The following is a 25,018-nucleotide window of genomic DNA, read 5'->3' on the forward strand; positions in this document are numbered from 1 at the left end:
AACTATTAATTTCTAACTGCTCAAAGATTAACGTGCTCATTAGCCTATCAATAGTACAATTCTCAATGAAGGTTAATTTGTCTTCCTGGCAAATCTTATCTGAATATTATGCCACATACAATCCCGGCATACTATGATTGGAGAAGAGACTCGGAAAATTAATGTCGAGTGATCAACTAAACAAACGAGTGAATGGCACAGTGCTATGTAAGAAGCTGTGCTATAAAGATATAAAGATCTCACTTACAATAAACTTTTTGTACTTTAGGTATACAGGGTACTTAAGGTTTCAAATATAAGCTGAAATTGAGAGAACCAGATCAAGATTCAAAATACTTGTAGCCACGGGTTATCATGGAGATTTATATGGCATTGATTAAGCAGACCTGGTCTCACAGCCCATCCCTCCTTTCCACTCCCTCCCCCCAGCTCCACCTCTGTACCACCTTGGCCAACTGATTGCCTTGCCCTGGTCCCTCACAAGCAAAGGAAGACAGTTGCATCTACCTCAGAGTGATAGTTTGAAGATCAAATGAAATGTGTATAAAAGACTTATTAGAGTCTTGGGCTGTTAATTCTTTTATTTTTATATGTGCAATGATTTAGTGACTGTTAGTACAACTGTAGCTAGTAATTCAATTTTAGCAGCAAGTTTCAATTATTTCAACACGCTGGCATTCCAGAACCCTCTTAGCATCCCTCCCCTCTGCTTCAGTCTGAGATAAAATGTGTCTTCGAAAGGACTGAGCCCCTGCCCCACCCACGGGAAGCTTGGATTGCTAGATCCTCCATGACCACATACAAATTCCTCAGAATCCAAGGAATGAGGCCATGGCAGCACTGAGGTGGTCTGATACCAGACTTGCAGTGGGAGCCCCTTTCAGTGAGCATCTTCTCTGTCTCTTGAGCCCAGTGTTCCAACTGGGTGCTCACCTTGAACTTTATACCCAATCCTAAACCCTGGATTAGGAAAGGCCACCATGAATAGAATACTCACCTCCCCTACCACAAGCTCCTCATAGTCCAATAGGCACAAACCACAGAACACGGGGTCAAGCCACAAAGATGCCCAGCTTGTACTCAGAGGAGATCACAGTTATCTCCACAGCTCAACAGTTTAGCATAAAGTACAGGAAGAGTAAATTGCCTGCTTGGAGTCTCATGATCACTTATGTATGTGAATTCTTTTAATAAAGATGTTTTGTGCTGGCACTGGGCTTGAACTTGTGGCCTTGTGCTCTCACTGGAGTTTTTTGTCTATAAGCTAGGCACTCAATCAGTTGAGCATTTTGCTGGTTAGCTGGAGATAAATCTCATGGACTTTTCTGTCAGGGCTACCTTTGAACCTCAATCCTCAGATCTCAGTCTCCTGAATAGGCAGAATTACAGGCATGAGCCACCGGTAGCTGACTTGAAGAATTTATAATAATGAGATTTATTTCAAAAAGACCAAGCCAGAATTAATTTCCTTTTACCTGAAACAATTATATCTTTTTCATTTAGCTTTATGTATACCAGACTAAGATTGCCTTATAACTTGGACTTCTATTTATTAGCTCTGTAGACACTTTTGAACATTATCTTTGTAACTAGGGTTATTGGGACAGAGCACATAAGGAAGAGAGGAAGAAGGAAGGGAGTATTGGATAAAGCAGCAATCTGCTTACACAAGGACCTTAAACACATAGCTACTTGGGACAGCAAGTGATATTAGTAATGGGCAGAACTCAACTTTAAATTTTAAGAAAACATTATTTAGCATTTATAGGAAACATAAACAGATGGTTATTGTGGTGGAAAGTTCAGACCCCTGGATTGGAAGCAATACAGGTGAAAGAACAAGCATAAGTGATGGGTGAATGCAGGAAGTATAAGGAATGAGAAATACTTTCAGCCATGAGAGAAGAACATTTGTTCCTCTAATGAAGGACACTGGCCAATATCCACTGCTGTAGGCCACACTTATTGCAACCCATCTTAAGGATGGGCAAGTTAGTATACAACCATCCTGAGTGGGCAAAGGATCCAAGATGATCTGTCTTTTATTCTAAAGTATGTCAGAATACAGTGGGTTAAGTGCATTAGTTAATTTTTATCTAGAACTTAGGAACTATCAGTTAAATATCTATTTAATTTTAGTCTTTAAGCCAGAGGCTGCTATTAACTTTTGAAGTTCTCAAATCAGGACCATACAACCCAGGGATAGTTACATCTAAATGAGGGCCTGGAGGAGAATGACATTCTGCAAGGAAGTGCTTCTCCTGCCTGCACTTCTGTTGGTCCTTGATTGGTAGCACAAGGAGTGACACAAATAAGTTTTCACTGGTGAAATGAATGGTATTCAAGTCAATGTGACTTGGCTAAAATATTGTAAATGTACCTCCACCATTGCATGGAGAGGGTCGAAATATCAGTGAACTCAAAGATCTCGGGATCCTCTGGAACATATGTAACCTCAAATCCCCATTTACACCAGTGACCCACCATGGAAAAGGCGATCCTAGAGCTACAGCCAGCGCTGCTAACCCACAGCTGCCCATGTTCCTGTTGTACTATGCTAGCCAAGTACTTGTCTAAGTGCCTGCAAGGCACATGAACAGGTTCAAGGACTGCTTCTTCATGGATTGCTTGTTAGGTGTTTTCAAGTGCAGCAAACTATGAAACTGTCTTCATTGTATATTGAAAAAAGACTGTAGTAAGGGACCACAGTGTTCATCTTTCCCTATTTGCCAATTAACAATTAATATTGCTTCTCAAGAAGAACCCAATGACTAAACTAGGGTAGGACATGTGTAACAGTTTGGAAAGTATTATCTAATATTTATTTTTTGGGGGGGAGGGGACCCAGTCGTGAGGCCTGAACAGTGGGCCTGGGCACTGTCCCTCAGCTTTTCAGCTCAAGGCTAGCGCTCTACCACTTAAGCCACAGCGCCACTTCCGGCTTTTTTTTCTTTTTGCTTATGTGGTACTGGGGAATCGAACCCAGGGCCTCATGCATGCAAGGCAAGTGCTCTACCACTGAGCCACCTTCCCAGCCACTAATATTTATTTAAATGGTTTACTGCAAATACAGATCTTTGGTTTCCATTTGGATCACAATTCTTTTCTGTAAGCTTATTACTGAAGTACACTTTAAGAAGGAATATAAATGTGAAAAATGTAATTCTTACCTGAGCAGACAAGCTTCATATATGGATAAGAGAGGGATGTACAGTGGTCATGGGGCATTTTTATGAATTACTACTATTTATTATTTTATTATGAAATATTACTACTGACATGATGCATCTATGAAGGTAGGACTATGAACAAAGTATACTTCTACAGTATGAAATGTCTAACACAATTTGGTAGCAAAGGATAGAGGATGCAGAAAGTGATACCTGTTGAAGCTAACTAAAAGAATGACAAGGAAAGGGAGGAATAATAATACAAGAAGGTATGACTCTAAAACAACTCTAGAGGAGCCTGAAGCACAACAAAACTTATGACAACGCATGAGCTGAACTCAGATGCTAAGTATTAAGCTCAACTAGTCATTTCATTATCCCTGTAAAACAGGCTCCTGTAGTTTTGCATTGAATGTTCTAGATCCCATTTACAATACCATAGCAGTATTTCCTTAACTTAGTTCATTGGAAGCATCTGGAGTGTGAAGTACATATTAGTGAGTGTTAGAGTGTGGTAGGAGATGGTCAGGGGAAGATCATAAAAGATCTAAAGTGCTAAATGACAGAGCCTAGATTTTATCCTAAAAGCCATGTTGAATTGGAAGGATATTAAGCAGGAAATCACATGTGTAGGAAAAAATAGGCAACAATATAAAAGATAAATAGAAAGGGATTAGAACAGAGGCACAAAAATCAGACAAAAAGTCATTACAAAAATCAGTGACAGATTGTATGAACTAAGACAGTGGAAACAGAAATAGGGTGACACATGAATGAATTGACAGGACTTGGTAACTGAAGGATATAGGAGTGAAGGGAAAGTCTGGCTGCCATTTTTCTGGTTTAGAAGATTCAGCAAGTATATCATAACTACCTCCTCACTGTACACTGGCAAACTTGATGGTAAAGGAAGATAAAAGCTTTAGTATTAGCTAGGTTGAAAACCTGTATCAGTCCCAGATTTCCTTAATTATTTTTCTTTAGGTATCACAATTGGGTTAGTCTAACATAATGTAAAACCATTAGGTTTCAATAGCTGGAACTGAGCCGGATTAGATTCTATTGTTTATGAGTTGACTGGGAGATTGGAAATGAGGGCTGTCAAAAGCTGGCTTTGGAGTTATTTGTCATAAGCTCAAAGTAAGATTTTAATAAATGGGAAAAGGCAAAATTTGATTAAGGAAAATAAAATTAGAATAGAGACATATGTTTGTGGAAGAAAAAGATTGTCGATTCCTAGTATGGGCATGCATTTGTCAAAGTAATGTTGCACAATGTTGGTGAAATGACACACCAAATGAGTTTTGGTGGCAAAGAAAGAGGAAATGGGTTGGGATTCTTGTAAGTTTTATAAATCAGTCATGTATCTGTTCATCCTTCCACCCACCAATCCATCTATCTATCTATCTATCTGTCTGTCTGTCTGTCTGTCTGTCTGTCTGTCTGTCTGTCTATCTGTCTATCTGTCTGTCTGTCTGTCTGTCTGTCTGCTTACCTACCTATCTATTCAATAAATGTTTATAGAATATTTGCTAAGTGCCACTTTCACTGGAGTAGCTTGGAAAGTCTGGGAACTTTTTTAAGGCAAAGGATAAAACATTCAAAGGAAGATTTGTACCGCAGATCTCCATTGTATAAATATGGAGCCCAATACCCAACACAGGAATAACTAAAGTAGATTAACACCTACTCTTGAGTGGATTAATTTTAGCTGCAGTTCACCTTTGTTTTTTTCTATCATTACTGATTTAAAATTAAGAGGATTTTTATTCTGTGTGTTTCCTTTGGCACAATTTTACATATACAATCCAGTGCCTAAGTATAGAAAGCAAAGAACAATTTGCGTTCATTTTCTAATCTTAGGATAATTTTGATTGGCAGAACTAAGATAAGAACTGTTAACTTCTTTTCTCTCTCTCTCAAACACAAAACCAGTGATTCTTTAAGCCTGGTCTTCAATAACTAATGATGTCCTTGGGCAGCCACTCCTTCCATTCCCATTCCCATGGCTTTTTCTCTAGTGGCAACATGAAATGTTTAACAAGCACCTGGTTTTAAGTCAGAAGCTCTGCCAATTAACTATCTAATCTCTGGCAGGTTACCTAATGATGCTAAGCATTTATTGAATACTTAGTGAATGCACATGTAGACTGAAGGCCTCCTTCTTTGTGATGTCATGTATTATCTCATTACATGTTATTTTATTGGCTGCATACTGTTACTTAATTCCCCTAAAAACTATATCACAAAAAATGTTCATTGCTGCTACAGTTACCACTGTTCTGTTTTCTCATACTTCCAAGTAAAAACAAATCTAATCTCCACCATATCCTAAATTTTCCTTCCCAGTCTATTTAAGATTTATTCATTCCTCTACATTTTTGTTTCTCCAATTATGCTACTGAGGATGCTCATTGCTTTTGGAGCTCCAATAACTTTATAATATTTTTTTGCTTTAGCCTTACCCTGATCTAGCCTTTTCATACTCTGATTAATACATACAAAAACATTCAGTTTTCATTTGTCTTGAGCAAAAAGGCAAACAGAAAACCCTAAGCAAGAGTATGAGACTCTGAGTTCAAACTCCAAGACTATGGCAAAAATAAATAAAATAAATGACAATGCATAATTCTACTCTGTTAGGAGAAAATCTTACTGATATATACTTATTTCTCCTCTTCCTATATTATACTTTCACTTTTGTAAAGACTATTCCAAAACAATGCTGTAAAAGCATTAAGTTCAGTTGCCATAAAGCCCTTGTGAGTGGCTGTGGCAAAACTCCAATCACAGGACTTCCATATTGTCTGTATTCTTAGTCCATAACTTCAGAACTTTTAACTCGGTGCCCTGTGAGTAAAAGGATCACAACCTTCTTCAGAGGCAAATACTCTCAGCTGTATTGTTCAGTTTCCCATTGATTTGTCAGTAAATTTGAACAGACTTCTTCGTACCTCTAGCCTTCAATTATTTTTGCACCAAATTCATCCATTTGTTCAACAAATATTTGGTGGGTGACTAAGTGCCAGGCAATATTCCAGAGAGCGATTTTGTTAGCTATGCCAACAGCAAGGTGAATATATCTAATAGACATGAGTGATTCTGTCTGACAGATCACACAGTGAGTAGAGCAAGGACGTGCATAGTAATACCAAATTAAACCTTGGCTTCAACACTTAGCAAGGACTGTCACAGAAATCTTGGAAAATAAATGTCTTCATCGTTCAAAAAATATTTAATGAGTGTCTTTCCAGGCAGGTTTGGTGCTTGGTGCTAGAGAAGCGGTATGGCCAATGTAGATAAGGAGTCTGCCAGGGCAGGATGGCCTATCGCAGGCAGATAAAATTTATGAACCTTCTTATGGCACTGTTGAATCACATTAGAGTGTGTGATGGTTTTAAAATGTGTTCATGGAATCTTTTAGAACTTTTTCCTCAAAAGGTGGAACCTAATTCCCTAGGCCCTCAAGCGTAGTCAGACTTAGTGATTTCTAAGGCATCGAATGTGGGTGAGATGTGGTGCTTTACATCTCCAAGGCCAAGTCATGAAAAGGATGGTTTCTATACCCCTCAATTCCCCTCCCCTCTCCAATCTCCCTCTCCCCTGGATTTCTTACTCTGAGGAAAGCCACCACCATATCATGAAGACATTCTCAAGAGAAGGCACTGAGAGATTAAGTTGAGGACATCCTTTGACAAATTAGCACAAACTATGAAGCCATAGGAGCAATCTATCCTACAAACAGATTTTCTGCTTCTGGTTAGATTGTGAGATGACTGTAGTTCTTGACAAAATCTTAAGGGTAACCTTGTGAGAAACTCAGAGCCAAAACTATACAGCTAAGCTTTTCCCTAATTCTTTATTTTTGTTGTTGTTGTTATTTGTTTGTTTGGGGTTTCTTTGTTTGTTTTTATTGGTCGTGGAGTTTGAACTCAGGGCCTTGCACTTGCTCAGATTGCTTGCTTGCCCGGCTGGCACACTACCTACCATTTGGGCTATGTCTCCAAACCAACTTTTTGATGGTTATTTTGGAGATGAAGTCTCTCAGATTTTTCTACCCAGACTAGCTTCAAACCTTGGTCCTCCAGCTCTCATTCTCCTGGGTAGTTAGAATTACAGGTGTGAGCCACTGGTGCCTACCTCTGTTTTCTAATTCATATGAACTGGAGATGTGTACATATATTTAAAGGGGTATTGCTAGAGATGAATAGACAATTCATATAGCCTGTGACAGGAAAAGCTAGTAAAAGACAAACCATTAGGGCCAAAACAAAGAAAAGACAAACAAACCAAACAATCTTTTGAACTCCCTTTAGTTTACCACCCATGAGGAAAATGCAAAATTAAATAACCGCACAGACTTCCAATGTTTCCATTACGATAGCACAAAATGCACACTTCTGAGTCTTTAGTTATCATGTCTGGGTATACCTGTAATCCTCTTTCTCAGGAGATCAAAGAATGAGGATCATGAGTTAGAGATGGGATGCAGACCAAGAACTCGTGTCTCAAAAATCTTAACCAACCAAACCAAAATAAAACTAAACCTTCTATGACCATTTCCACCCCAACTGATGTCCTCTCTCTAAGAAGACTGTGATGTGATCAGCTGAGTCTTCCTATCTCTAACCACTCACCCCTGAGAACTTCTGCCTCCAATATTTTGATCATAGTCTTCTCCCATACTTACTCTTTTTACTGGATTATTATTTTTCTTTCTAAGCAAAATTAATCTTGACTCTTGATTACCTAATTCAAAGCAATTCTTTCTTCTTTAAAATGGTCAGTAAGTTTCATTGATAATGCCACTTGTTCAATGCTTAAATATTAGTACTAAGTATTAGCACTGCTGTCACATCCCTGTTAATTAATCAATAAATATTTTGAGTGCCTCGCATGTGGGAAAATGTTATACCAAACATTGTACTTTAATTCTATTTGTATTTATTTTTAAACTATCTCTGATGACAAATTTTCCTGTATGCTCTGTACTCCACAATTCGATTTTAAGCAACTTGAGGACAAAAAGTATTTCCTGTTTTTTACAGAGAATCTCCGGAAGCATAGATACACTCTCTATACAGGGCCACAACTTCAAAAGAGTGGAAAGATGTTGACATTTCTCATTGTCTTTGATTTTTATGAAAACAAAAGCATCCAGTTATAATGCTAGAGTATAAAGTACTTTTTATATTGAAATGAATTCCACTGGGCATGTAACTTAAGCATGATTCCACTGGGCCTGTAACTTAAGCATAATTTTGGAGGAGCATCTGGTTAGGAAATAGTAAACATTATTCTTTGTCACAGTCTGACAGTACTTTCTGAGACTGTCCTGAGAACATTATCTCCAACATCAGATATGAAAAACAGTGTGAAAGTTCTCATTACAATGGAAGATCCAAGGATGAAAGGAAGCAGAGAATGCTAGAAATTATGTAAATGCTTGTGAAACAACTCAGATGAAAGAAGTTCTTCCCTAACATTATTCAAAGGATTAAATCCATCCCCTGGTTCTCTTTCACAGAGGTGAAGTGGTGAAAAATGCAAACTGATCTAAAATTATAAAAGATAACTGAAGAGAAAGGAGGACTCTCAAACTTGAATTTGCATAAAAATCACCTGAGGAATTCTTAAAAATTTAAGCTCATCTTTAATATGTCACCAGCATCACCACCATCACCAGCATCCCTGCTACCCAATGCCAATTCAGAAAGCCTACATGCAGTAAGATCTTGGGATCTATATCTGTCACCAGGCATTCTTAGCTGCATTTCTACTCTCTAGATTTGGTTCTACACTGGGTCAATCTCATTTGGACAGTATGGAATTAGAGAGTTACAGCTAACCTCATAACAAAACCTCCCATATAAGAAAGAGTAATTCTCTTTTAAAGATAGATATAGATATCTATCCACCTATCTATATCTTTTTATATCTATCTATCTATATGAAATAAAGAGAGAGATCTAGGAAATAGCTAGAAAAATCTAGAGGAGGCCATGGCATTTCAGCCCAATAGTATTTGCAAAAGCTTCTAAACTGTACTTCATACCTAATGTGGCTCCTGCTTCTCTACCTCAAAGCCACGGACCACACAACTGTAAAATGTTGGTGATCTCAGTGGTCCCAAGTTGGTTGCATGTGAATGTGTGTGTGCAGGTAAGTGAATGTGTGTCTGGGCTTAGTATATTTATTTTAAAAGCCTGAGAATATGTACTGGAATGTCAACAGTGGTCCAGGACTTTCATTCTTTACAATATAAATATTTGGATGATTTTTTAGTGAACTTGGACAGAAATTAATTAAAATAAGATTAATTTCACTTTTTTTTAAAAAAAAGTCCAATTTCCTTCAAAATTGAGCCTAATATGATTGGTATTGACTAAACGCCTTAATTTGCCATACTTTTAATTTTAATTTAATACCTCACAAATATCGCATCCTTTCAGACAAGAGACCCACAGATTTCTGGTACATTTAACTCTGTCTTATGCATCCTTTCTCATGTTAGTCTCTTGCTACAAGGCATAGAAAGATACCAGCTGCCTACCTGACAAACTCCTATTCACTCTTCAAAATTCCTGCTAACATAAGTTTTCCATATGAAGTCTTTCTTGATATCCTATGCAATGTTGTGCAAACCACACTGGAGCACAAGACCAAAGAGTGATCCCCAACAGTTACCCCAATGTTATTTAAATTTTGATATTTTACTCATCAAGGAGTTCTGGCATTAATTTTGATTCCTAAAGTAATGCTATGAAAATACAACCAATCTTGAATACTGAGGTTGTTTTTGACACGCTCTTGATTTTGAACTATATTTGCCCTGCCATAACCCTAGCCAGCATATAATCCCAGTTAAAGTTGCTAATTCTGTCTTGCTTACTACCTTTGTCCCTCACCCTTCCTCCACAGTGGGATTCTTCACATTGCATTATGGTTTCTAACATACTTATCACTCTCCTCTAGACTTGACTGAGTGGGATCCCTGGGCTTTCATCAGCAGCCTTGAAGACCCCTAACAGATGCCTGTTAAAAAGTGGTGATGGCAAGCATGGATGTTGGGAAGGTTTAATCATCAAGTCTGTTAAACTTGCTGAACCTCAGTTTCCCTATCTGTGAAATAACATCAGACACCAGAATATCTCAGTTACTGATGGTGGTACTTTCTCCTACAGAATAAAATATAAACAATATAAGACTGCTACCATGATCCCTTTCCTATATAGTTAGGGATTGTGAACTTATTTAATTCTCACAACTTTATAAAGTAAGTTCACCTCTTTGTAAAGATGGAGAAAACAAGGCTGAGATTTAGCATATTTGTCCAAAGCTTATGCTGAAACTGGGCATGCCTATAATATCTTAAAATAAAATAAAATAAAATCTTCTTTCTTAGGAAGTCAAGGAATGAGGATTATGTTGAGTAGCCTAGATCAGGAGTCTAGCTCTTGGATTCTACATTAGCAATCAGAGTGACAAGAGTTGTATACAGAAATACAAATATGTACATATATAACCTAATAGAGAAGACTTTTTATGTTTTAAAAATGTGAAAATATTATAGGCCGTTCTTATTCTAACCCCCAATGATATTCTACCTGACCTCAGAGACCCAAGCATATTGTGTGCTGTGGCATTTCTTCCATGAGGGCCACTTCACTCTAAAAAATGCATGGGTTCATTTATCAAAGACAAAGGACACAATGTGACCTAATCAAAAGGAATGAGAAAACTTGAATAGTGAGAGTAGCATAAAATGACTAAAGGTTTGGTTGGTCCAGTTTTCTAGGTGATGCATGGAAGAAAGTTTTAATGAAACAATCACTTGGAAAAACATAGTCAGCCAACCGTGTAGCAAGCATCTCACCTGTGAGTCTACAGCTTGGCTCCCTGTTCCGTGATTCCCAGAAGTAAAGGGAATCAGCCAAAATGATTTTCTTAACCCTGGCCCTTACTTTCAGAGTGATATTGCAAACATCAACTGACATTGGCAAACTCAGCAAGTGATATTACTTTACTGGGTTAAAAAAAAACTCACTTTTAATCATTAACACTTGGATGTCAGCATTTTCTGTCTGAGAGTTGCAGGAATACTTTGATCATTAAGAAGGGACAGAAAAAGAAAGGAGTCGACAAAACAAGTCATAGGTCTCCTATAGCCAACTTCAGTGATACATGCTCTGGGGAACTGTGTATGCAGGGTCTCCCAAAGTGGGCATGATGCAGAATGGAGGAAAACTGCAATAAAGAGAAATGCACCACTGTGCAATCAACACCCATTCTTTTCTAGCTGCTAGTATTTTCTTGTACTTGAGAAGCATTTCTGGTTTTTTTGATGCAACTCTGTGCACCGAGTCTAAGAGGACATTTGTTGAGAAAGTCCCTTAGGTTATCTAGCATTGGGGTGTGTCCCTCTGTACTGTGCAAGTCAAGACAAGAGCTGGGGAAAATGGGAAACTGCCAGCAGGAGCTGTGGCCATCCCCCGGCAGGAATGGAACAGAACTATGCTCTGCCTTCTTCAGGACTTGTGTCAGCTGTGTCTGCCCAGAATCCTAGAAGAAATAAAATCCTAACCTAGTGAGATTCTATGCATGTCACAGAATGTATCTTCAGGTTGCCAAGTAAAAGAGAAGATTCCCCTCCCCTCCCCTCTGAAAAAAAGTCAGCCAAACACCCATGGCTCACGTCTGTAATCCTAGCTGCTCAGGAGGCTGAGATCTGAGGATCACAATTCAAAGCCATTTTGGGCAGGAGAGTCTGTGAGACTCTTACCTCCAATTAACAACTAAAAACCAAAAGTGAAGCTGTAACTCAAATGGTAGAACATTAAGTATTGAGCACAAAAAATCAGAGACAGTGTTCAGGCCCTGAATTCAAGCCACAGGACTGGCACAAAAGAAAAGTCATTAAAATTTGATTTAAGGAGCATGCCTAGGATATAAAGTAATTGTCTAATGTCAAGAAAAATTGTTTGAGCATGTTTTGAAACTTCTTAAGCTAGAAACAGACTATAAAATCTACATAAAAGCATCTCCTGTGCATTCAGAATTTCTAAGTATTTGTAATAAAAATTCCCAGGTGGAGCTAGTTGGGAGGCGCAATGTAGCTATATATTCATTTTTGTTTCTCAATATGAACATTGTAGACAATTTTATAGCACAGTCATATGCAAAGGAATTTTTAAAAAATGAACCAAAACAAGCTAGCTGCTTATCCTTTACCTACCTCATAATCACACTGAGTTTCTTTTATACTATCCATCTTTGAGTAAACTTTAGTATCCAATCTCCAATATTCCAAACTATCAAATTATGACTTACTGTACAAGAATTTTGTTTCTTGTGTAAGGAACCATTCTGTATCTGGTATGAGAGTGAGATTATGATGTCAATGTATTATCTGTCTGATAAATGAGTCAAGTTCTTAAGTGCATCAAGGATGCAAATGGAACTGTAAGCCAATCCTGGCAAGAGAGTTATGAAGTAATTGGAATTGGAGTGATGAGGGAAACCTGGGGGAAGGGGAAGGAGACACAAGCTTATGTTCTTATAGGCATTAACGATTAGACACAGCAGGTGTATGAAGGTGAGGATGAATGTCATACCTTCTCTTTAGGCATAAGTCCTCACTTCAGAACAGAATGAAGATAAAGTTGGAAGAATCCTGAGTGTCAAGGTCTTGAGCCCAAAGAATATGACAAAGGGATTCATGAAGAAATGTGGGAAGAGTTAGATGTAAATAACTCTCCCCACCTTCCCTTCCCTCCAAAGTCTGAAGTATGAGACAATAGATCTTGATATCGAGAGGTGACAAGAAAGACGGAGAGGTATGGGTGAGTCTGGGACACATTTCATAAGCCCAAGATGACTCAGAGACTAACCCAAGAGATTGACTAATGTTGCTGGAACTCTTGAGATTGGAAAGATCACACACACACACACACACACACACACACACACACACACACACACCCCTAACAAAAGATGAAGAATGATGAGTCTTGAATGACAAACTTGTATGTAGGTTTCCCAATCTGCCTGGATCCTACCATTAGGCCAATGATTTCATCTGCCTTCTCATAGTTTACCCTAGACCTGTTGACAGCTAGGGAAAAAACACCTGGCTTCACTTTTACAGCCAGGTTCTATCTATAAACTTCGATCCAATCAAGACATTAAACAAAATTACTTACTCACTGAGTCCCTCAATTATGACCAGTAAATCCTGAGAATGCTGGAGAGCAGTTACATCAGGGAATGGGAATCAGGTGTACATCTAAGATCTCCATTAAAACATCATAGGGAAAATCAGCAGAGAAATACTCCACCTATAAGATGCCTCGTGGACTAGAACTACCCCCCAACCTCACATATCATTAGTAAAAACAACCTACACAGGTCCCACAAATGACTAATCCATCAACAATTTCAGCTTTCCTTTGTCATCGTTTTTCCTAGACCTGCTGATAAATAGACAAAACAGCTGAGTTCACTTTGAGGAGATTCAATCTATAACAGTAGTAATGGATGAGGAAGTATACCAGGCTGAAGGATGCCACCATAGTTGGCATCAAAGACCTGAAGAGAAACATTGACTTCTGGTAGAAGCTGGCTAAACTCCAGCCCTATACATAATAACCCTCGTCATTGATAAGTGATGTAACTTCCTGTGCCCTGAGTTTTGTTTTGATTTTTTTACAGTTTCATAGTAGTTCACACCCATGATATATGAGGGCAATATACACAAAGTAGGCAGCATAGTGTCTGCAACATAATGAAGTATTCAATAATATTTCACCCTATGACTGTTTTCATGCATCTCTGAAAGTAACAGGAATGCTTTAGTTCAAGATGTGATAGTGTTGTTTGGTGATCTTGCATTGACCCAAACTGTTGAGTTATATATGGATGGATAATCTTATAATAACATATAGATGGATATAATTCATTTGACTCCTACCTGCTAGCAGTCCCTGGATTTGTAGTAAGGAGTGAGATTACTTTCTTACCCTCTGAGCCTTAAGATATTTGGCATTTCATTGCATATGTGGGCATATTTCAACATAGTATAATTTCCATCATAAGGAAGTAGGATATATTCAACCACCTTCAAAACACTACACTTCATTATTATCACAAAAATTATAACTCTTTGAGTGAGGCATGGGTATCTCCCGCCTCTCATCCTAGCGATTCAAGATGCTGAGATCTGAAGATTGTGATTTAAAGCCAGTTTGGGCATCCAATGAACTACACCAAAAAGTTGAAAGTGCAACTGTGTGCCTCAAATCATAGAGTGCTAGCCTTGAGCAAAATGAAGCAAAACAAACAACAACAACTCAGGGATGGCACCCAGGACCCGAGTTCAAGCCCCAGAATGGCACATACACAGAAAAAAACTCTAACTCCTTATTCAACAAGATTTTATTTTTTGATGTCTCTTTACCTCCATCTGGCAGGATTGTAAAGCAGTCCTGCATTAGTTATGATCTGTTTGCCTGCTTGCCTTTCATAGGTAGGGAGGTAGGTATTAAAGGAAGACAAACTTGTTGCACTCTGTAGTTGGGCCCAGACTACATCCTTCTGAGGAGGTTTGTGTTATTTTGTTTGCTTCGGCTCCTAAACACGGTGTTTGAGCTTTGACCTTCACCTTTCAACAAGCTGCTGCTTGTAGAGATTGTAAGAGACTGGGACCATCTTCAAACTCAGAGAATCGGCCTATTTCCACCCCATGTGAATGAGCAGAATCCTGCCAGCCATCCCTGGGAGGTTTTTCTCTATCTGAGATTTACAGTTTTCAAAAGCTGGACACCTAAATTGTTTGTTGGGACACAAAAGGGAAAGGACAGCAAGCCCCCTTCTCTGCCCTGGCCCTCACCAGAGAAACGGTAGTGGCATCTTCAATCACCCCTAAAAGCAAGCCTTTGAAGGTACATATCAGTCAAAGAGAGCAACTGTCTTGAATCACAAATAACGTTTATCTGAATGGCCTGTCAGGTCCAACAAACCCACTTGGCTATTCTGGGAACAGAATATGCTGGTAGGGTTTCAAACCATCCTTCTCATTGTGACCAAGTTTCAGCCAGGAGTGTAGTGCACAATCTCATCGTTATTTCTCAATTGCCCAACTATTACTGTAGCCAAGCAAGGATTTCTTCTAGGGACATGATTTCTATGCAACAACTGCAGTGACACGCCCAACTGGCCAAAGGAAATACTCTAAATGCAGTACTACTAACTTGGATAGTGATCCCACTTTGTACACTGATAGGCACCTGTTCAAATAGTTCTTTCTTTCAAAATAGAGACAAAGGTATTCATGTGAATACAAAGGTATTCATATTGTTTGTTTGCTTATTTGTGCAGGCACTGAGGCTTAAGTGCTTAGCATTTTTGCTCAAGTCTGGTGCTCTACTACGTGAGCCACAACTTCATGAGCATTTTGTTTGCTAATTAGAGATAAGAGTCTATGGAGTTCTCTGCCTGGCTGTCTTCAAACCTTGATCCTCACGTCTTATTCTCCTACATAGCTAGGATTGTAGGAGTGAACCACTGGCACTAGACTAGGATATTTTAATATATAATACGTAGTCCTCCTTCACTAAGCCCAATGGGTCAACATGCAAAAATAACTGCTAACTACTAAATGTACAAAACATAAATCCAGGGGTTGAAGATCAGATTCTGGAGCCAGAATGCCTGGGTTCAAATCCTGACGTCCCCATTCATTAACTGAGTGGCCTTGGTCAAGTAACTTAGCTTCTCTTTGTATCACTTTTCTCAACTACAAAATGAACAATTCAATCATCACCTCCCTAATGCCTAGCACACACTACAAAATCAGAAATTATTATTATTATTATTATTATTAGATAGTTTTCACTTCTCAGTATCACACATAAGAGACACAAAGAAAACAGGAATAGTTTAAAAAACAGTTATAAAAAATACCTAACTTCCAACTATGATCTGGAAGGTATTCTCTCTCTACCAAAAAAGTATAACTACTTCTATTTTGGTCTTAAATTCTCTGAATTGTTCTACAGAATGGCACCTTCAGTTATAAAATCACATTTTATATTGTACTAATTATGAGTTGAAATCCGATAAGATTTCCTAACCTCTAGATACATAAGAGGCAAAAACAGAATACAAATTTCATCGGAAGAATACATCTCTCTCCTGTCTCAAATAAACTAAATTTTGGCAACCTACAATCTCCCTGGCTTCCAGGTTTCTTACATGTGAAGTGAAGGGTTCTTCCCATCTCTGATAACAACCCGGTGATCTATTCCTTTAAGCTGGAACTTAGATGATCTAAAAGACTAGCAAACATATTTTCAGTGTTTGAGCTTTCTATAATTTTGTTCTCTCCTCCCTACAGACACAGTCACTTAGTAGCCAATTACTTTACAGTATGATAATAGGTACATAGTAAAATGGTTATTCATCTCCTTCTGGATGTTGTGTTTTTGTCAGAGCCCTCCACATCCGATCTAGGAGGTAACGTGTCATGTTGTTTCTCCAGTTTCTTCCTAATTTAGAGGAATTACAAGAGTTCTTTGTAATTTGTCTGCATAAATTGCTAAAGGCTATCAGATAGCACCAATTAGTTTGTGACTATTCATTCTAAGATCTTAAATTTCTTTCTTGGAGGTTTCCAAGAGGAATATTGGGTAATGAAGAATCCTTAAACACAAGAAATTGGTGAAATGAGTTGCTGAAAGGAACTATTAAAGTCTTATCACTATTATTAACAAATTGATCATTAGCATCTTAAACTAGACAATGGCAAAGATTACTGGTCGTATTTATGTGCTGAGTATGTTATTTCTGATTTGGGCACTAATGTACAAGAACACATTAATGCCAACAGCACAAGTGATATCAATCTGCTATAAAGACATAACATACACACCTTGTGAAGAAAATAAAAATGTTGCTGTTTTCATAACAACCTAATAAAATCCAACCAAAACTTTATGCAATGACTTGTGTAAAAGTCCTTTGAAATAAGGTACTATTCAAATATAATAAGTTATTAAGGTAACTGGAAGAGTTTAATGCTTGGGGGGAGGAGAGTTGGGGGAGAAGGAAAGTGAGAAAAAACAAGGGAGGGGGTAGCAACATTTAACAAGAAATGCACTCATGACCTCACTCACGTAACTGTAACCCCTTGTACATCACTCTTACAATAAAATAATTTTTTAAAAAAGAGTTTAAAGGCTTTATGCTGAGTTTGCATTTTCTGAAGTATTTTATTCAAGTAGACTCTACTTTGGCTGTCATCTTAATTTCTTAAGAGTAGGTGATTGAAAAGCACTGTACTTTTTTTTTAAGTCTCTAGCCTTTTGACAGAATAGTTTAGCACTGCATTCTTTCATATAGCCAATTTCTGTAACTTATTTGAAATACAATCTAATTTTTACATTTTGAATTGTAGGTTGGCTATGACGGGGTATACTTGTAATCCTAGCACATGGGAGGCTGAGGCAGAAGGACCAGGAGAATGAGTACAGTCTAGGTGGCTACAAGTTGAGAACCCGTCTCAATTTTAACTCATAAGTACTGTCATAACAGATGACTGCTTTGTGACACAGGAAATATCTGGCCCAACCTTTCTCCTCTCCTAAGAAAACTGGTTTTCTTATAAGTACCTCATGCTAAATGATTGCACAACAGGAGCTCCAGAAAACTTGTTTTCAATAGGGGGAAAAAAGGCAGAAACAGTATTGGTTACATTATTGGGCTTAAAAGTCCACTCAGTCAAGCCATAGAGATCCGAAGCCAGCCCCTGCAGGACAGGCCATGAGACTCTTATCTCCAATAAGGTACTCAGAAAAAACTACAAGTAACTCAAGTGGTAGAGCACTGACCTTGAGCACAACGAGGCTCAGAGATAATGCCTGGGCCCTGAGTTCAAGCCCCAGGACTGGCCAAAAAAAAAAGTTTACTTTGCCAGTTTTAAGGACTTGAATCCTTTCTGCATTTCTGTACTGAATCCAAAAGAAAATAATGAGCAGAGTTGGGCATTCTGCCCATTATATAACTTGTCAATGACCACATACAACAGAAACAGCACTAATTAGAAAATAATCTTTTAAACAAAATGTGTTAACACAATTACATCATTCAACGATCAGCCATGACAGAGAGAAGAGATTTTTATAGTCCTGGGTTTCATTTGTTCAGTTCATCAAATACGAATCTAGGGTTTCAATTACAAAAGTAAAGAACAATCTAGCCTGAGATTGCTGCTGGGTTGTGTCATGTATTCCCACTGTGAGATTATTATGTAAATAATAAATAAGTCAAATTTGCATGAAGATTAAAATATAGACTAGCTCATGCATGCTTCCTATTTTTCCAGATAAATACCTTAAAAATAATGTTGTTATTTTCCTTTTTGAGATAAAATCTCCCTACGTAGCCCAAGCTGGGTTGGAACTCATAATCCTCCTGTCTCATTCTCCCAAGTGCTGGGATTACAGGTATGTCACATCCACAACACCTGGCTTAGAGCCAACAAAATGAATGAATTCCAAGAAAAAGAAACAAGACAGTGGTTGTAGTTGCTGTTGTGGCCATTTTTGTTTCATTTTCCTTTTGTCTTGTTTGTTTGTTTCTATTTGGAAAGGTAAGGCAGGGGCAAAGGGCCAACAAATACAACAAATACAACAGTGGTACTCACACTATGTGGAAAATGAACTGGATATTTTGTGGATGGGGATGGGAGGGAAAAACTTGGAGAAAGGGAGGGAAGGTGAGACATGGTTCAAAAAGAAGTGTACGCATTACCTGACTTGTGTAACTGTAACCTCTCTCTATATCACCTCTGCAGCAACAATAAAAAATAATAGTAATAAAGAAAATGACTGCCGGACACCAGTGGCTCACACCTGTAATCCTAGCTACTCAGCAGGCTGAGATCTGAGGATCATGGTTCAAAGCCAATCCAGGCAAGAAAGTCCATGAGACTCTTATTTCCAATAAAACACCAGAAAACCAGAAGTGGCACTGTGGTTCAAGTGGTAGAGTGCTAGCCTTGCGCTGAAGACTTGAGGGATAGTTCCCAGACCCAGAGTTCAAGCCCCATAGCTGACAAAAAAAATTGGAAAACCACAAAATCTCTTTATGTAAGGAATTCCAATAGGAAATAATCTTAAATATCAATAAATTTTATAATAAAACACTAAAGTAGCACCAAAATAAATTTTAAGCAGAATAAAAAAGTTAAGGAAAAAATGAATATAATCTACTTACAAGTCGGTTTTGCTGTTGGAGGAAATTTGGTCCGAGTAATAGCCAAAATGATGAAAATAATGACTGGCCATAAAATCAAGACAAGAGTCCATAACTGCAAAATAATGATTTTAAAATGTTAGTTATATTACTGAACCAAAATGTAATAAACCAGAAAACAACCCCCAACAAGTACAAGAAGTATGTCATATTTTAATATTCCAACACAAGCTGAGTATTTGACTTCCTATAAATACTATTAACTTAAAAATAAAAGAAACTATTTTTGAAAATACAGACTTCCCAAGCATGATATTTCACCAGCTTAATGTCTTGACTTGTTCTTTTGAAGTTCCTTTTCTGGTCATCTGTCATAATGTTCTAACTCCCTTACCAAAAATCTTGTAGAGTTTTCCAGTTGCCTGTTGCAAATGAAATCCTGCCTAATTTCAACTTAAATGTGAACTATAAACTACTGTATGTTCATTCTCTGTTCAGCCTCAAAGACCAGTCTGTGACCTTGGATAAGGACTCAATCCATCTTGAATCCCTGCTCATGACTGAATATAAAACTGCATTATTGGATTGAACACAAAACAGAATGGAAGAATGAACAAAATGAATAATCAAATTAATGATAAATGAGCAAGTACACAGGAACTTAGATCTCTTGGCTACCCACCCCCCACCCCTGCCCCTGTCCCCTACCACTATAATGTACTGTGTCTGCTTCTATCACAGAACTGAACCTCCTGCTTTAGTCAACTTTTTTTTCTCTTTTTCACCTAATTCCCCAAATTAAGTGGCAGCTCTTTTTTATGGTAAAAACAATATCTTACTCACCTCTGAATTTTCACTACCTGGTGCAAAATAAGGTCTCAAAGAAATATATCAAGTTGAAATTTCTTTGCAAAATTTCATCTCCCTATGTAGACAAGATTCACTTTGAAAGTCACTAACTGCTGAATATTTTATACACCTATAAAATTGGCTGCAGAACAGTGAACAACACATATTCACAAGCACATTAACTATGATGTGCACATAGTTATAAAGCTCGAGCAACACCACAGAGAATAAACCTTGCCTATATTTAATAAAGTTAAAAGTGGAACTGTTTCTGTCGGCTTATGTGGTCATAGTTGCTGTGATTCATTCTCCCACTGTTCAGAAACTATTCACTTCTACCAAATCTCAAGATTTCTACCTGGACCTCTTTAATATACTCCAAAGCAGTCTAAACCCAAACAATTGTTGATCCTTTAGTAATTCTGCATCAAAATTTCCTACCAAAACTTTTGTAATATATCTGAGAGCATTGTCCTACCTAGGCAGTGGTAGGCTTGAGCCTTGTGTCAGAATATGGTTATAAATACAAGATTTTTGTTTGTTAAGTAGAATAAGTTCACAGTGCATCTAAGAAACTCTGAGATACTTGGTTTGAAGACTGGAATATGTCTAGATAGAGTTGCCAACGGAAAGTAGCACTTCTCTTATAACCATGCAGCCTAGATTTCATAGATTTGAAATGGGACCTGAGCTTCTTTATGTCAAGGAAATTCCAAAATGGGTGATGCTGCTGGTTCAGGAGTTAGAGATGACAGAGTGAAGCAAGATATAATCTACTTTCCCTACCCAGCAGGACTGTTTATTAAACCTCAGAATAGTTTTGTTGGAAAATGTCAGAGCTCAGAGCATAGTAAGCATGGATTAGAGAAAAATGCTGCAATCTTATTTTCTCTAGCTTATAATCAAAATACCCCTCAATGACAGACATAAGCAATGAACCAAAACGTTATTATGTTTGTTATGAATTCCTGGTGTTTCTTTGATGCTGGCACTGGAACTATCCCTTAGCTTTTTTTTTTGTTCAAAGCTAGTGCTCCACCACTTAAGCCACAGATCCACTTGCAGCTTTTTGGTAGTTAATTGGAGATAAGAGTTTACAAGCTTTCCTGTCTGGGCTGGCTTTGAATTATGATCCTCAGACCTCAGCCTCCTGAGTAGCTAGGATTACAAGCATGAGCCACCAGCATCCAGCAGAAATCATTGATATTTTTTAATCACATTAAAAATTTTGCAGGAAAGTTTTCTTCAAACTCATCACTTATAAAGCATGACAGCTCTGAATAGGCCTTTTATTTAATACTAGGATAAAAGAACATGTTTTACCATACCACAAAATTGCTTTGTAATACTTGAATAATGAATTGTTCTTATTTATAGTCCTATTTATTCCATTTAATTTTGTGGATTTAAAAACATCATTTTTTTTTGGTGTTTGTCCTGGAACTTGAACTCAGGGTCTGGGGGCTGGCGCTGATGGCTAAGATGCTACCACTTGAGCCATAGCTCCTACTTGAAGATAAGAACCTATTAGATTTTACCTTTTAAATGCAATCCTCAGATTCCAGACTATTTTTTAAAATTTTATTATAAAGGTGCTATATAGAGGGGTTACAGCTACCTACGTCAGGTAATGAATGCATTTCTTCTTGGGTAATGTCACACCTTCCCTTGCTCTTTCAGTTTTTCCCTCCCATCCCTACCCACAAGTAGATCTAGGACTCTTGAGTAGCTAGGATTACAGCTATGAACTACTGGCACCTGGCTAACATTATCCTTTTTTTACAAGATGACAAAAATCCTGTAATTTCATTATATATTCATATTTCCTCTCTAAACATGAGAATAAATTCTATGTAGAAACTAAAGTTTCTACTTAGAAGTTAAATCCTGTGTTAGTTGTGGGCCATTTGCAGAAGACTTCCTCAGGCCTGCTGGCTAGTATTATTCTTAAAAGAATACACTGGAGCCTACTTAGAAAGTTACCCATTGCATCAAAGATGACAGGGGCTCTTGATCTGATCCAATTCTTTTGTTTTACTGTATATTCTGTATTCAGAAGGCTAGCACAGCTATTGGGAAACAGCAGGGGAAAGGATTTGAATCTAATGATACGTAAGCCAGGATTTTTGTTGTTATTGTTGTTGTTGTTTTATATATAATATTCATGCTTCTCTAAGGAGAGAGGAAGAAAGCATTACAGAAAGTGTTGGGAAAATGTAAGTGATATAGAATGTTGGGCTTTTTATTCTAGCCTTGTGTCTCATATAGTTGAAAATTATCTGTTCTTCAAAGATTTTAAACACAAGCTACCAATCATTATGTTATATGACTCACTGGAAATGTGGACTGTTGAAAATTATTTGTAGATATATTAGTTTGGTATTTGAAGTCATGGTTATTCTTTAAAGAAAGTGCTTCTGTAAGTCTTAGTATCCCCAAGGTACTTTTAGGAGCATCTATTTTCCATGACAACTACATGAGAGAATTCAGCAAATGAGATAAACTATAAAAATAGATACATTCAATTAAAGAGTACATACTAGGAATTATTATCTTCTGATTGATCTACTTTGATTATTTTGTTTACAAGAGTGTTTTGGCAATTTTTACAATTAATTTCAAGCATGTTTGAGGTCCAGACAAAAATAAAGTCTAAAAAGGGGAAATGGAAGGTAATTTAGACTATGCTAAAGACAAAAAAACCTCACAAACCTATAAGCAAATCTATTATCACAGGCTTTTACTTGGGCTTCATTTTTGAAGGATACTAAATGCAAACTTCTCCCAACTGTCATTCTCTCATGAATGTTAAGAATGACAAATTAATGATAAAATGAAAAATAAAATTTAAATTTCTGCAGTAGCAAGACTGCTTTCAACTCCCTTCTAAATATTAACATAAGAAACTGAGAAACAAATGTAATATCAAGGACCCAAATAATGAAGCAAGAATCCATGCCTTCTTGTTGGTGGTGGTAGTTTTGTGTGTGTGTATGTGTGTGTGTGTGTGTGTGTGTGTGTGTGTGTGTGTGTGTGTTGGTTGTGGGGCTTGAACTCTGTGCCTGGGCTTTGTCCCTGCTCTCTTCATCTCAAGGCTAGTGCTCTACCACTTGAGCCACAGTGCCACTTCTAGTTTTCTGGTAGTTAATTGGAGATAAGAGTCTCATGGACTTTCCTGCCCAAGCTGGCTTTGAACTGCAATCCTCAGATCTTAGCCTCCTGAGTAGCTAGGATTACAGGCATGAGCCACTGGCACCCACCTGGGGAAAGAGTTTTTAAGATTCAGTGTCTTTATCTATTTATTTCACTCTAACTCTAAATCTCACAGCTGGCAACAGGACAAATTACTGGTGGAAGGATCCTGTTATGGTGACTGTTTGCAATGGGCTTTTGATGCCTTGGAATAAAGCATGTGTTCCATGTCCTCACTATTACCTGCCATCTAAGTTTCTGTACACTCACCTCAATTGTCTTTTCCTATAGATATTTGAGCTGGGGGCCCCTTGAACTGGAATGATTTGAAGTTGGTTTTGTCGTAAATAAGCCTACTGAGTATCTGTGCAATTTCTAAATGTTCTTGGAAATATTTTGGCCCATCTGAAAGTAACACTAGAATGTCTAGGATAAAAGGTCTACATTTCCTGAAGGGAAATGTAGTGGTTAAGCCACTATCTTGGAGAGTGTTAAGGAAACATAATTCAGTATGCAATATAGGAATCATTTATATAAAATTTGTACATTCATTAATACAACAAAAAAGTTATTGAACTCCTACCTACCAGGCAGTGTGTGGTTAAAGATTTCAGTCTTTGGAGGGAGAGAAATATTTACAAAATTACAACTGAGTATAATGAATAATGCTGTGATTGCCTAAGGGCAAGAGTGAGAGAGATAGATAAATCAGGAAAACAGGATAGAACATGAAAGATGAGAAAGGACCAGGAAGAAGAAAAGTATGTGTGTTTGATGGAGTGTGAGGAAAAAGTAGTGTCTGTCCAGTAAAACAAAAACAAAAACACTTGGGTGAAGATCCATTTAAAAAAGAGCAAAATATTCTAGAAGTAGAAAAATGAAGCAGCAAGTATTAGGAAAAACAGTTCTTTCGTGCGGTTAATCCAACTTTGACTTGAACATTTCTAGTGACCAAAAAAACTACACAATCTCATTAGACTTTATTTTACAATAACTCAAATTTTCTAAGGTAAAATTGTCCTTTTGGGGACTACTACTCATTTGTTTTAGTTTGTCCAGGGCTACTCGAGAATTCAAGTATTTGAAGAACAGTCTCCTCTCCTCCTGAGTATCTACAACAATTCTACTAAATCTTCTTTCCAAATAACTTTCCCAGAATGAATTCTTATTTTCAAATGGTCTTTTCATAATTAGCCATGGATTTTGGTATAGTATTCCAAACCCTGACTTCTTCAAATGTGCAACAATATACAGGTAAACACAACACACATCCTCTCAATAAGCTCATTTCTACTTGCAGATGGGAAAATTGTTCTTAAAGAGACTAAGTAAATTTTCTTTCTGGACATCACCAAGTTGTAGAGCTAGTGTTTGAACCTGAAGAACCTGGCATCAGTACTTGTACAGTTAATCATTAAGCTATATAGATAAACCACTGCAGAACAGATGACTGACTCTCTTTTATCAGAATATTATACTTTTATTGGTTGAGCCTTGAGACTAATAAAAGAATTTTTTTAATTAGTTCAATCCTGGAGAGCATTGAAAGTCATTCA

At 37.6% G+C, this 25,018-nt stretch overlaps 1 protein-coding gene across 1 annotated transcript in view; it reads right to left on the reverse strand.

The window, feature by feature from the left end:
- Window positions 1-25,018, reverse strand: part of Abca12 (ATP-binding cassette, sub-family A (ABC1), member 12) — a 192,608-nt gene that overhangs the window by 162,014 nt on the left and 5,576 nt on the right. The window contains exon 2 of the mRNA XM_013017562.1: window positions 19,443-19,536. Coding sequence (XP_012873016.1) covers window positions 19,443-19,536 — 94 coding nt within the window. The remainder of the gene's footprint in view (window positions 1-19,442; window positions 19,537-25,018) is intronic.

This window comes from Dipodomys ordii, unplaced genomic scaffold (assembly GCF_000151885.1).
Source record: "Dipodomys ordii isolate 6190 unplaced genomic scaffold, Dord_2.0 Scaffold1, whole genome shotgun sequence".
In the NCBI taxonomy this organism is placed as follows: Eukaryota; Metazoa; Chordata; class Mammalia; order Rodentia; family Heteromyidae; genus Dipodomys; species Dipodomys ordii.